Source organism: Mandrillus leucophaeus, unplaced genomic scaffold (assembly GCF_000951045.1).
Source record: "Mandrillus leucophaeus isolate KB7577 unplaced genomic scaffold, Mleu.le_1.0 Scaffold474, whole genome shotgun sequence".
Taxonomy (NCBI): Eukaryota; Metazoa; Chordata; class Mammalia; order Primates; family Cercopithecidae; genus Mandrillus; species Mandrillus leucophaeus.
The window spans coordinates 766,122-781,334 of record NW_012105076.1 but is presented as its reverse complement, the minus strand read 5'-3'; the positions used below and the strand labels follow the sequence as shown (position 1 = coordinate 781,334).

At 39.3% G+C, this 15,213-nt stretch overlaps 1 protein-coding gene across 3 annotated transcripts in view; it reads right to left on the bottom strand.

Annotated features, from left to right (window-relative positions):
- CREM (cAMP responsive element modulator) overlaps nucleotides 1-15,213 on the bottom strand; it is a 66,759-nt gene that overhangs the window by 37,920 nt on the left and 13,626 nt on the right. Inside the window, exons 2-3 of one of the 3 annotated variants that reach the window (XM_011995134.1) lie at nucleotides 14,396-14,493; nucleotides 4,066-4,189 (exon numbers count right to left, since the gene is read on the bottom strand). In XM_011995134.1, coding sequence (XP_011850524.1) covers nucleotides 4,066-4,189; nucleotides 14,396-14,439 — 168 coding nt within the window. In that variant the 5' untranslated portion in view covers nucleotides 14,440-14,493. Of the gene's footprint in view, nucleotides 1-4,065; nucleotides 4,190-14,395; nucleotides 14,506-15,213 lie in introns of those variants that run through there. The other 2 variants (XM_011995136.1, XM_011995137.1) reach the window with 2 other exon arrangements.

The window sequence follows — 15,213 nt, the reverse complement described above, 5'->3', positions numbered from 1 at the left end:
GGTCTAGTACTATACATCAACACAAGTACTTAATAAATACCAGCTTCCATTAAAAATAAATCAGCATAAAAATAATTTAGACAAGAAGAAAGCCAAGACAACATTTAACCTCCAGTTATCAGGATTTGTTAATGGCAACTCGTGCTTCCAACTTTTTGACATTACCACCACCGTGATTTTGTTTTCAAACAGAAGAGAAAGGCTCCATTTATTACTACAAAGTTATAAAATAGAAAAGCAAAACTCCAGTCTCCCTTGGTGTACCTGCACCTCACCTCAATCCATCAGCAGAACAGGGGCCTGACAGCCAAGACCAAGCTCAATAGTTGCTAGGTCTCTGATGATTTTCAGAGTATATTCTTGATTAGCAGAAGCTCTGGAAAGGCCAGAGCAGTCAAAACAACTAGTATCAAATGACATTAGATGCAGAGAATCAAACCCACTGAATGTTCTGCTCACACCTTTTGTTCCCACACTGTTTACTGATAATCTGATAATATAAACAAGGAAGGTGTCAGAAATTCCTCTTTATATACAACCAAATTTAAATCTAAAACATATGGAAATTTACAATCCTTAAGTTTGAAGAAAAATGAGTCAAGCAGCAAGCAAATATAAAGCCATCAGAAATTCAGAAGAGTCAGTCACTTTTGGCATACATCATAGGGTTAATGGAGTTCAGCTTGATTTCCTACTCCTTATAAGATATATGACATCGTATGATAGTAATAATACTCATAAACAAACAGCTGCTGGTGTCACAAGAACTTAAATGAGTAATTACGTTCAGAAAATTCTGACTGCTAAGAATTGTCTTCTAATTCTTCAAAAAATCACGATCCATGCATGGTATGGAGGATAATTCTTAAATAAAATAATAAATGAGTCAGCATACAGATTACTTCTTAATCTCTTTATATTTCTAACATGTGAAAGACAAAAACCATAGTTTACCGTTGGATCAAATACTTCAAACAGGCCGAGTGCAGTGGCTCACGCCTGTAATCCCAGCACTTTAGGAGGTCAAAGCAGGTGGATCACTTGAGGTCAGGAGTTCAAAACCAGCCTGGCCAACATGGCATAACCCTGTCTCTACTAAAAACACAAAAATCAGTCAGACATGGTGGCACATGCCTGCAATCCCAGCTACTCGGGAGGCTGAGGCATAATAATCGCTGGAACCCGGGAGGTGGAGGTTGCAGTGAGCAGAGGTTACAGTGAGCTGAGACTGCACCACAGCATTCCAACCTGAGCGACAGAATGAGACTCCGTCTCAAAAACAAAACAAAACAAAAACAACAACAAAAAATACTTCTAACAACAGAAAATAGAAAAACAGCAAAACTCCATGAATTTACTATCCAGATTTAATAACTATCAATATTTATTAGCATACATTATTTGAGATTTTTAAAGAAGCATTACAAACATAAACACAGGTTTTTTCTAGTTCCTTGATTCTGCCTTCTCACAAGTTTCTATAATCTTCCATTTTATTCAAAACATTCCCAAATTTCCCACATCCCAGTTCTCACCCTTTTGTCTCACAAACCCATCTTGCTCTTACTTCAAGACAAGTTTCTTAAAAGACTCTATACTTCCAATTTCCACTTCCCCTCCTCTTATTCTCTAAGCTAGTTTCTGTCCACTGGACTCCTATTCAATTCCAAGCCCTCAGAAACCCAAGGCTACTTTTCAGACTCCACATTACTCAACCTGTTGGCAACCTTTTTTTTTTTTTTTTTTTTGAGACAGAGTCTCACTCTGTCACCCAGGTTGGAGTGGAGTGGCTCCATCTTGGCTCACTGCAACCTCGGCCTCCTGGGTTCAAGAGACTCTCGTGCCTCAGCCTCCCGAGTAGCTGGGACTACAGGCATGTGCCACCATACCCACCTAGTTTTGTATTTTTAGTAGAGACAGGGTTTCTTCATGTTGGCCAGGCTGGTCTCGGACTCCTGGCCTCAAGCGATCCACCTGCCTCGGCCTCCCAAAGTACTGGGATTACAGATATGAGCCACTGCACCCAGCCACCTGTTGGCAATTTCTGAGTGAGGCTCACAGATGTGGCTGTCACCCAGCCTGAAGGTCCTCAGAATTGCAAATTACCATATTTAGATAATGGGAATCTATTGCTGGGACTTCAGCCCCAGAATTCTGGGGTAAAAGGCATCTGTAGAACTTAGTGAGCCAGGACCCACCCAGAGGGAAGTAGAGTCAGAAGGAATAAAATGTATTTTCAGGCTGGGTACAAGAAGCTCACGCCTATAATTCCAGCACTTTGGGAAGCTGAGGTGCAAGGACAGCTTCTGCAAAGGAATCTGAGACCAGCCTGGGCAATATAGTGAGAACTTGTCTCTACTGAAAAAAAAAAAAAAGTGCTTTCAACTACAACTTCAGCAAAGGGAGATTACTGACCAGAAATCATAGCTCTAAAAATTCTGGAAAATCCCAAAATCATGAAAAAAAGTATATGTTTTCTATTCGATTCACACAGACAATAAAGACTAAAGGAGCTACACCAAAATGTTAACAATGATTAAATCTCTGGATGTTAAGATCATGGATAGTTTTCATATTCTTCATTTTAGTAATATTTATTTTCTACAATGAACATGCATTTTTTTTTTTTAAACAAGGGTGGGTGCATGTGTGAGGGGGTGTGTGTGTGTTTGTGTGTTTAAGCAAAAGGCCTGGCCTACATGCCTGTCTTTCAGTGTAACAAAAGGTGTTGCTAGGGAGATACAGCTCTACAGAACATCGCAGAAAACCTCCAGGGAACGAGTGGGTGTTGGCAGCTTTAAAGAGGAAAGAAAAGTAGGCTGGGTGCATGGGAAAGGAGAGCTCTCACACCAGTCTGGCCTAATATAAACCAAGAAGTGCCTGGTGTTCCCCCTACGCCTTCCAGTCAGCCACCAGGTCCTTTTTATTCTCCCTTTAACATACCACAAAGGTCTCACCACTGCTCTGTACCTCACGCTACCTTGATTCCACCAGGCATCCTGATGGTGTCTTCACTTCCGACTCACTGACTTCCAATTCCACCTCCACATGGCTACTAGTGTCTAAACTGAAAATATGGTGGGCACCTGAAAATATTTCAGGGCTATTTAGAGCACAGTGTACTCTAAACCCTGAAATGTATACAATCCTCTGCTTACCTTCACCAGCTGGACTGCCCACCCCAGACACCTGGCTCCAGTTAAACTCAATACCCATAGTTCCCTGAACATCCCATGCCCTGGCTTTGTGCCTCTATGCACACTCTTCACTCTGCCTAGAATACGCTTCCTCACCTTATCAACCTGGCAGACTCCTACTCATCCTTTGTGTCTAGCTCAAAGGAGATCTGTAAAACACTCCTAGTCAGCTGGCTGCTCCCTCTTCTGTAGGCCTTATTCATTTTCTACATAGTATTTTACAGCACTTCTTACCCTACTGGAGTTATTGCTAAAATATGTCTACCCTACCAAACCATGAGATATTTAAGGCCCGAAACTACATATCCACATGCATCTGGAATAATTAGACACAGCAGACATTCAATAAATATTTGATGAACAAACAAATGTGTTTGTTTTTGCTATATATTTTTATAGATACCTCAGAAATAAATTTTCGGATCTGGAAACAGGTACTGACTGATACTGGTGCTCTCTGAATGAAACCAATTCAAAGTTAGAGACCTAACTGAAAAGAAAGTAATGATCGAGACAAATACATACTGGGCAAATGGTAAGATTTCTGTCATCTTAACAGCTAAGGACATCAGAACTGTATCGATTTCGAATTAACAACCCTCTCAAATCATACTTTGAGGATTACATATTCCAGAAGGGTTTTTGTTTTTCTGTCCATAGTGGTAGTGGCAGTGGAGATGGGGCACTGCTGAATGTCTGTTAAAATGCAAGGCTAATCACAATATGTATCTTTTCTTCACAATCAAATCAGCAAGAATGGCTGATAACCAAGATGGAAAATTTAAGATCAATGGCAATAAAACAGAATCTGCACCTAATTCTCATTTCCATGTATTTTGACTTTCAACGGTGCCTGCCTATTGCCTACCTGAGCTAAAGCAGGGATTGAATTTTGGCCAGTCTGAGTCTGCATATGAGCAGACTTGCTCTCTGTCAAAGAAGCTGTTATATTTCCATCATGCTGGGATTCAACTGTTTCCATGGTCATTTGTCTGAAAAGACAATAAAAAGGAAGACAAATTAAGGCCCTATCTTAAGTATTTGGAAATACAGGTTGAACATCCCTCATCCAAAAATCCAAAATCTGAAATGCTCCAAAATCTGAAACTTTCTGAGCATTTACATGATGCCACAAATGGAAAATTCCACATGTGACCTCATGCTATGGCTCAAAACTTTGTATCTTGTACAAAAATCATTAAAAATATTGAATAAAATTACCTTCGGACTATAAGGTGTATATGAAACATAAATGAATCTCGTGTCTAGACCTGGCTCTCATCCCCAAGGTAATTCACATGTATATGCAAATATCCTAAATCCAAAAAAATCCAAATTCTGAAACAATTCTGGTCCCAAGCATTTCAGATAAGGGATACTCAACCTGTACTGTTTTTACCTAGCTTTCTAATAACCATTTCTGACATCCAATTGTACTATCGGTTTTTGTCTTTTGTTTTTTTTTTTTTCAAGAAACAGGTTCAATAGTAGAGTCCTAACTCTCTCAGCTTTTCTTTTCTGCTCACTGAATATGAACATTACCAAGGGAGCACTGCAAAACGTCTTGTGAGAACTACCTTATTTTAAAACTTAAAAAACTTATAATAAAATCTTCCTGATTATTACTTCAACCCTGCTGTTTAGCATGAATGACTGGAAAATTATGTTTCCTATTTTACATGAAAATTATAAATATTCTATGATTCTCAAGGCCTAATAAACCTGTTTTATATTATGAGGTAGCGTGAAGGAATTTCCCCATTGTCTAAATTAAATGTATAATAATATTAAAATGTCTCTTGCTTTGTTATCACTAAGTCATTTCTGATAAACAAACCCTAATTATTGAAAAAAGAGGACCTAATTTTTCCAGGAAAAAACTTCTGATGTGATTTGAAGTTTGTGTATGAATTCAGTTTAAGTTAGTGATTTCTATATGGACTCTTTTTAGAAGGCAAATTATATTATAATAAATTTTATCCTGTTAAAGATAAAATATAAACAAAATAAAATTTAAATTTAAAAACTTACAGAAACTAGTCCCTGTTGTTATACACCTTTTCAGCTGTCAATAATACAGTATGTTTTTTTCACCTTAGTCTAACTATATGTCCAAAAAGTATATGGTCCACTTAGACCTCTGAATTAAAATATCCAAGTTGTTTTTCCAGATTTAATTAGTTACCAGATCCTACAGATCCTTCATCTACTGTCTTTGACTTCATACCGCCTTTTGCATTCCAGTAGCCATTAGCCAAATTCAATCCTTCCATGCTCAAACCTGTCTGCTATCGTCTATACTACAGTTATTTTAACACTTACAACTGACCAGGACAATTTAGAGCAATTATACCAAAATACAAACATAGAGCCTACCATAGAAAAATGTCTTTCCCTATATATTGCCTAATCTTTTATCTCTTTTCTTAAAACTTCCCAGAGTGGCCTCTCCAATTCTAGGTAATTATAGGTCATCATCACACATAAAGGGTTAACTCCTACTGTTCTACTTTTGGTTACGTGAGCAGTTTCCAAAGAAAATACCTCAAGACATTAGTTCTGCAGGTTCTAAAAAGGCATTATCTGGGGAAAAAGGGTAGGGAAAGTGCTTTGTCAAAACGTTTTAAAGATTAAAAGGGTTTCTCTCCCACAGAACATCTCAAAAGCTTCAATCCGCTAGTGTGTCTTGAGAAGGGTGAAAGGCACAGGTCCAACAGACACCATTTTCTAAAAGTATCTGACCACCAAACAAACCCTTTTCCCACAAAGTATGCCTTAGCAGGAGTATTTTGGAAACCACATGGGAAATGTTGTCTTGTGCTATTTTGTATACCTTTGAAAGATAAAACCTTTCTTAAGGTTCTGCAACAACTTGGGTCTCAACTCAAAAATTACATGCCGAAAGGCCTTCCCCAGTAAACTCTATTTCATTCTAGAAACATTCATTTAGCATCATCTACATGGCAGGCTCTGAAAATACATAAGCAGGTAAGTCATGGCCCTTGCCCTGGCGGAATCCATTAACTATGTTGTTGGTTTCTCAAATTATGGTCCTTGGACAACTCGCATCAGAATTAACGAAAAGTATTTGCCCTAAAAAATGCAGAAGCTTAGGCTCAACCCCAAATCTAGTTAATCAAACTTTCTTGAGAATTCAACTTCTTATATTCAAACAATTCCAATATGTACTAAAATTTGAAAAACACAGCTTATTGGCAGGTCAGTAATTAAAGTAAATCACAAGTAAAGTAATTTCTTTCTTTCTTTCTTTTTGAGGCAGAGTTTCGCTCTGTCAACCCAGGCTGGAGTGCAGAGGCATGATCTCAGCTCACTGCAACCTCTGCCTCCCAGGTTCCAGCAGTTCTCTGGCCTCAGCCTCCCAAGTAACTGGAATTACTGGCGTGCGCCCCCGTGCCCAGCTAATTTTTGTATTTTTAGAAGAGACGGGGCTTCGCCATGTCGGCCAGGCTGGTCTTCCAACTCCTGACCTCAGGTGATCTGCCCGCCTTGGCCTCCCAAAGTGCTGGGATAACTAGGCACGAGCCACCGCAACTAGCTGTAATTTCTTGAATCATGTGATGTATGTGATCCATTAAATGCTCTGGAAAACATAAGAGAATGACTAAGTCCGCCAGAGGATGTGGTCATATGAGTTGTACACTGAAGGTTGAGTAGGATTTCACCAGCTAGAAACGACAGGTCAACTATGAGAGGGAGGAAGTACAGAGGATATTTGGGAAACAGAATAGCTGACTGGAGTAGAAAATCTGGGGGAGAGAAGGGGGGATAATTAGATTTAATGGCAAAGAGACAGAGTAGGACTGGTACAAATAGGGCTGGAAGGGTTGCATGGAATTAAATTAGGAATAATCTCTCTATTTTTTTTTGAGACGGAGTCTTGCTCTGTCACCCAGGCTGCAGTGCAGTGGCGCGATCTGGACTCACTGCAACCTCCGCCTCCTGGGTTCAAGCAATTCTCCTGCCTCAGCCTCTCAAGTATCTGGGATTACAGGCACGCACCACCACACCCGGCTAATTTTTTGTATTTTTAGTAGATACAGGGTTTCACCACGTTGGCCAGGCTGGTCTCCAACTCCTGGCCTCAAGTGATCAGCCCGCTTCAGCCTCCCAAAGTGCTAGGATTACAGGCGTGAGCCATCATGCCCAGCCTGAGTTACAATTCAATAACTGATATTTATAATAACTATCCTGAGTCATCAAAAAAAGGCTAATTATGTTCAGTATACTTTAAGGACAAAGGGGTACACACTGTGGAATCCAAGAAGTCTCCCATTTAAAAACAAAAAAAGTTTTAATGATTAAGAAAATAAACTATTTGGAACTCAATTTTTGAGATATGATAAAAGACTATAAGCTATCAAACAGATTTCAAAATGTTTTATACATGAAAATGTCTTGATACGTATCATCTCAAGAAATCATTTTAATTGGTCCATTTTTCTCTGGGGGCATTTCCCAGAGAGTTCAGTCCTTTGCCCTTTTCCTTTTGTCAATATTACAGAATTTTCCAATATGAATACTATGGCTTCTTCAATCCTATATGCAGATGGCTCCCAAAACTGTATTTACACACACTTCCCTCCTACTGAGCATCTCAACCTGGGGTTTTCATGGACACCTGTCCCTTCTCTTTTATCTCTTCTTTTAGTCAAGAGTATCATCGTCCATTCAGACTCCAAAGCTAGAATCGTGTATCTATATTATCAGTCAGAACCAGATCAACCACAAAAAGCAACCCCACAAAGCTAAACATCAGTCAGAATGCCATGAGGCCTTGAGTCTTAGGGAGAAAGGCAGAGATGGAAGGTCAGCAGCTACCCCAACTCCTCCTCCTTACCAGAATTTAGCACTGGGCACTGTCCGCTGTAACCTACCATCGCCTCACCGGACAAAGTAATTGAGCTGCTGTTCCACACAGTTGCTGCCACCCACTCTGAAGACAAAAATCACAGACAATGGGCCTCTTCCTAAGCCACAACTAAACTGCAATGCCCCTGTACCCATGCCAGAATCATACTCAAATCACTGTCCAAGATATAAACTCCTTCCATATTTCATCTTCACTCTCATAACTAGTGCTTCCTTTCCCTCCATAATACAACCCCTCACTCCTGTTCTCCTTCCAAACCCCAGCAATGTGCTATCTGGAACTCCCAAAGCCTCGCAGCTGTCCTCTCAAGAAGGTACTGCTCATCTTCCCACACCCAATCAAGGTCATCATGTCGAATGGCCATCTGCTTTGTTCCCCACTGTTGCTTCCCACCTGCACCTCCTTTACTCCCTTGTAAAAACCCTTGTTCAGCTGAGGCTCAAGGTCATCAGGATCCATAAGATAATCAGTATCTACTGACCTCCAGGATGTAAACTGAAGACTCTGGCTCCTGATGTAAAAGTCTTCCTCTTCACCATTCTGTCTATGTTCAACACTCAAATGAAGACCCATCCCTTACCCAGATGTCTGAGATCAATGACTTACTTTATGCCACTTCAGCCATCTACTGGAATGGTTGGCCACACCCTGGACACTGCTAATGTGCAAACTGGTCCAGCTCTGAAAAAATTAATTCTGACATTCCACCCTGCCTACAACATCCTATTCCCCCAGCTTACCCTCTCCCTTGACCACTCCCATCACACTTGTTATTCCAACACACTGAGATCTCCACACCACTTTCTCTCTGCCCATCCACCTCCCTCTTTCTTCACTTCCCACCCTATTCAGCTAGCATGGCTTCTCATTTTAATTATTGTCTCCCAGCCAGGCACGGTGGCTCACGTCTGTAATCCCAGCACTTTAGGAGGCCAAGGCGGGCAGATCACGAGGTCAAGAGTTCCAGACCAGCCTGGTCAACATGGTGAAACCCTGTCTCTACTAAAAATACAAAAATTAGCTGAGTGTGGTGGCAGGGGCCTGTAATCCCAGCTACTTGGGAGGTGGAGGCAGGAGAATTGCTTGAACCTGGGAGGTGGAGGTTGCATTACTTACGCCAAGATTATGCCGCTGCTGTAAATTCTTAGTAAATACCAACCTTGTATAAAACCAACTCTTCATCTCCTCTATGCCTGCACCAAGGCAGATGAACAATATTGAATGAAATTATAAGCCAGAATAAGCTATTAAGGCCAAGCACAGGGGCTCACGCCTATAATCCCAACACTTTGGCAGGGCCAAGGCAGAAGGATCACATGAGCCTAGGAGTTCAGAGATCAGACTGGGCAACATAGTGAGACCCCGTCTCTACACAAAAAACAAAAAAATTAGCTGAGCATAGTGGTGGGCACCTATAGTCCCAGCTACTCAGGAGGGTGAGGTGGAAGGAACGCTTGAGCTCAGGAGGTCAAGACTGCAGCACACCATAATCGTGCCACTGCACTCCAGCCTGGGCGACAGAGCAAGATCCCATCTCTAAAAACATAAAATAAATATAGCACTATTAAATTCTTGGTTTTCAACCTCAAATGGGCGGCAAACTGATGGAGTTTGCCTACTTGGCTTACTACTCTCCCATTCTCCACAACTGTTTCGAATGTGCTCCCTCTTCTCAGTCCCTGCGTTTCTATACTGACTACACTCAATGAAAGCCCTTGCCTGCTGTCTCTAATTAGAACTCCATCAACTCCCCACACCAAATCAACAAAGCTATTGACATCTACACTCACTATGCTCCCTTGCCTCCTGCCTCCTCCCCACTCTTAAAATTCCTGTATCTGTTGTTTAGAGCCCATGCCCTTCAGGGGTTTATACTATCAATTATTCTCTCCCCCTCTAACAGTTTTTTCCTGTAAAGACTTAAACACATTCACGTCTGTCCCATCTCACAACTTACACACACAGCCACAAATCCACTGGATCAGAAATCTCTCAAGCGATTCCCTTGAACCTCTCTTCTCCTTCTCACTGCTAAACTACTTGAAAGAATTGCCAACACTATCTCCGTTACTTCACATCCCACATACTCCTAGACACCCCCCCAAGTTTACAGAGGTTTCTGCCTCTAAAACATCTCTAGAAATGGTAACTAATCTCTGTCACTAAATCCAATGTACATTTTAAGTCCTGTCTTTTGTTTGATCCCTCAGCAGCATTCAAACTGTTGACAACATCTTCCTTCTTGAACACTGTCTCAGTGTACTGATACTACATTTTCCTCTTCCAATCTGATTCGCTGACAATTCCTCCACAAGCTCCTCTGACAATTCCTTCCCTTTCTCAATGTTAACCTTCAACGTTGCATGTCTTCGGGACTCTGCTTAGCTTTCTTGCCTCACTCTCAAATCTCTCCCTACTTCATGGGGTCTGTTTCTCTGGATTCAAGTGCCAGATTTAAGTCCATGACTCTAGGCCAGGCATCTCTTCTGAATTCCAAAATGCAATATCCAAATCCCTGTTTAACATCTCCAAACACATGGCCTGCAGGAACCTCAAAATCAATGGGTCTAGAACTAAACTCCTCTTCTTCCTCCACAAACTTTCTACCCTTCTGAGTTTCCTATCTCAGGAAATGGGACCCCACCATCCAACCAACTGTTCAAGCCAGAAACCCTGAAACTCCCTGTCATTCCACACAGCACCATCATCAGGTTTGATGATTCTACCGTCTAAAGAACAATTAAGTCTCCTTCTCTACATTTCCACGGCCACCACTCTATCTCCTGGCTCCAATCCATGCCAACAGTTATGTTTCTAAAACATGTATTTCTACTTAAAATATTTCTTTGCTTAAAACTCTTTAGTAGCTTCCTATTGACTACAGAATAAAATCCAAACTTCTAATTCTTGTAACTATAACCATCATTTATTGAGAGTTTGCATGTGGTAAGTGACTGGTAGTTTTGATTAACAACTCTGTAAGATCACTATCATCAGTTCTTCCAGCCTGGGCAACAGAGTGAGACTGTCTCAAAAAATAAAAAATAATTAGTTCTTCTTTTAGCAATAAGGAAAAGGAGACTCAGGGAGGTTAAAAATTTGATCTTACCACAAAGGTATAAGTGGCATAGCCAGGTTTCGAACCAAGGTTTTTTTCCGAAGTCCATATACTCCATTACTAAACCACACTGCCACTCGATCTCTTTCACAATGTGACCCATTTTAGTTCTACAGCCTCATCTCCAGTCCCTCTACTCTTTCCAACACACTGCATGCCAGCCTCCTAATCAGACATTTTTTCAAGTACATACCTTACTCTCCCAGTTTTAATCTTTTACATCTAATCTTCCCTCTTCCTGAAATGCCCTTTACCCTTCTTTGTCCAACTGGCAAATTCTCACTAGTCTGTCAAGGTCTGGTTCAAGGACACCATCTTTCAAAGGCCTATTCCAATAGCCATGGGCAGAATTAGATATTCTTTTTTGAGTTCCCAAAGCATTTTACAAGTCTGTTATAACATTTGTGTAGCATATAATACATGTATTCACACAACAGCATGAGCAACTCAGGGACAGGGATCCCATCTTATAGATTTCCATGCATTCCCAGTGCCTAGTACAGTATATGCTACATAAACCAATTATTCAATTATCCTGGAAGACTGTGCAACTATCAGGTGTTATTATAATAACAAAAATAACATTCAGAGAGATTAAGGGACTTTTACAGGGAACATAATAGGTAGCATGATGAGGGATGAAAAAGAGGTGTTGTGACTGTGACTCCAGGGTTCCTTCCATGGTCAGTGCCCTGCGTATTCCAGTTTGGACAACATTTTATGATGATGATGTGTTTTGGAGTATGCTGCAATTGTTGTTGCAATCTCACTCAGATATGCTTTCTCTTTCATAGCAAATGTATGGACCGTAATTTTATTCCATTTGTATTCTGTCAGAGTACCTAGCACGGTGTTCAGTTCATGTCATTTAGTAAAAGTTTGATACTAAAATTATTTTTTTGAAGGTAAAAATCATCTATAAAAAAGTTAGGTTAACACTAGCAATTTAAACTAGATATGCTATTTCCAGCCAGTTTATTCCGCAGATTTATATCCAACTGCCCTCCAGTACAACCCCCTAAACCCACTAAAACCCAGCTCCTACACAGGACTCAGTGCAGAAGATTCAACTAACAATTCAGTGCTCAACATGGGTCAAGCACTGTACCAGGCATTTTTCAAGCACTATCTCAGCAGAAATGCAGGACCCCAAACTCAGCTGTCAATGTTGCACATACAACATTAACATCTATAAATCAGCCACAGCTGCTCCAGATAGAATTTATAGAGTCCATTATCATCTTACATTATTCACTACATAATTTATAACTAAATATATTAAAATTGAAGAGATGTCTCATAGAATATATTTCCCCAAATCTCACTTTCTATATTAAACATAGTTGTGATATTAAATAAACACAGCTGTACTAAAACTAATAGTGTTTAATTAACTATGTAGTATTTTAATTTTAAACAATAATCCTTTTCAGAGAGAAAAGAACCAATTCACAATTATGAATTACAAAATATTTAAAAATAAAAACATGTAAGGATAAAACAAAACTAAAACAAACAAAAAAGTCCACTAAGCACTATAAATTAACAACAAGCAAAATACTGGCAAATATTTGGTTCCACAATTCTAAAAACAGGTAAAAATTTGCTAAAATGGTGGCTGGGCATGGAGGTTCATGCCTGTAATCCCAGCACTTTGGGAAGGCGAGGCAGGTGGATCACCTGAGGTCAGGAGTTTGAGACCAGCCCGGTCAATATGGTGAAACTCCATCTCTACTAATAATACAAAAACTAGCTGGGCGTGGTGGCCCGCGCCAATAATCCCAGCTACTCAAGGGCTGAGGCACAAGAATCTCTTGAACCTGGGAGACAGAGGTCGCAGTGAGCCAAGATTGTGCCACTGCAATCCAGCCTGGGCAACAGAGTGAAACTATGTCTCAAACAAACAAACAAACAAACAAAAAAATAGCTAAAATGGGGATACTTAAATTTACGAACAACTAATAATAGCAGGAACATTATTTTCTTTTGAAGTTAAACATTTCTTCTGAAATCTCCTTTATATTATTTAGCAAACCTTTCTCTCCTTTGATAGAAAAGCAAATATTATCCCAACCTGTTTTGAATATACTGGGATCCAAATTAATAAAATGTTAATATAACTATTGTTTTTTTAAAAATAGGACCTTCCATTAAAACATCTTTTTCCTTACAGATAGGATCTTGCTATGTTGCCCAGGCTGGTCTTCTTCTCTTTTCTTGCTTTCTTTTTTTTTTCCCAGGCTGGTCTTTAACACCTGACCTCAAGCAGTTCTCCCACCTTGGCCTCCCAAAGTGCTGGGATTATAGGCTTGAGCCACTGCACCCAGCCTAAAAAAAAATTTTTTTTTAATAAAAAATTGTTTTAATACAAAATACAAAAAATTAGCTAGATATGGTGGCACCCTGTAATCCCAGCTACTCAGGTGGCTGAGGCAGGAGAATCCCTTGAACCTGGGAGGCAGAGGTTGCAGTGAGCCAAGATCGTGCCATTGCACTCCAGCCTGGGTAACAGAGTGAGACTCTGTCTCAAAAAAAAGAAAAAAAAATTCTAAAATTTTAGTTGCATCCAATTTTCAAAGACAAATTACACTACAGAGGAAGTGCATTACCCTTGAAAAAAATTTTCACCTCTTCTAAAAACAGAATCCAATTGGAAAAGGAAGTTATTAAAGTTGTTTCTATTCTTTTAAATAACTTTAGAAAAAGTGGAAAATCAAATTTCTCTTCAGGGCTATATCCAACTGATGAAACAGAATGTCTCTGAAAGTAATCAAAAGAAAACTTGAAAAATTCTATTTGGATATTTGTAAAGTGTTGGTAGAAACTTTCTTCTATTTCATAAGGTTAAATACAAGTATAGACAAAAGGCCAGGAGGAAAAATAAAACCCTGGGGACTCTTCAAATTCTACAATTCCACTGAACTATCGACATCCTCACAAATGGTCTACTTTCTAACTGAAAAGACCAGTACTTGGCATACGTCAACTGACATACCCACACATCCCCTACAGCGCCTAGCATGGTACACAGTAGATGGTACCTTAAGTGAATGGCTGAATAATTTGAGTCTATAATAGAATACATATACATACATATATGTATGTGTACATCTATACATCCATTTACTCATCATGAACTTTAAGCTAAGTAGAATTTTCAAAAGAACAGAAAAACATACATCTACCTACCTTAGATTTGTCTTAATATATTTTTTCCTTGCACATTTGCTCATTGTTAAGACATTTGTAATCAATGCTTTCCTCCTTTCCCGTTTTCTTTATTTATCCTGCAGTAAAATTATAATGTTGAATTGGGAGATCGTAATATTTCACTTCAAAAAACTCTCAAATTAAATTTTATTTAAATTAAAACCTCTCAAAATGAGGCCAGGAAGAACATTCTAATTTCTATAAAACTAAAAATACAAAACACCACCCCCTGCCCCGCAAAAAAAAACCAAAAGACTAGAAAGCTAAAAACAGCCCTGTACTGTTTTTTGTCAATCTTATTTCTACTGTATTTTTCTTATCTTCCTAGGGGGAAAAAATTGACAAAACTGAAATGATACACTATTTTTCTGATTATTTGCTACTGAAGACAAAGCAGTGCTATCTAAATCATCTAATACACACTAAGTATAGCTCATGGGTATCAGCTCTATTTTTAAGAATGATCATTTAATAAACTTAATGAATTATTTCCTTATATTTCACTTCAATGCAACAAAATTTTCATTTACCTTAAATTCCAACTTGGGTTTTTATCCAAAAATTAAACTCCAAACAAAATACATTTATTCAAAACGTCCTTCTGATAGCCTTCAATCCATGAAAAAAACCTAGTTTAGACACTGTAGCAATTAAACTCTCTTTATTTTTTTTACTAATATCTTTAAAAAGATATATTTGACATGTGGAACGAAGTAAAACTGGCAAAAAAAAAAAAAAAAAAGACAAAAGAACACTTGAGCCAGACATGGTGGCTCACACCTGTAATCCCAGCACTG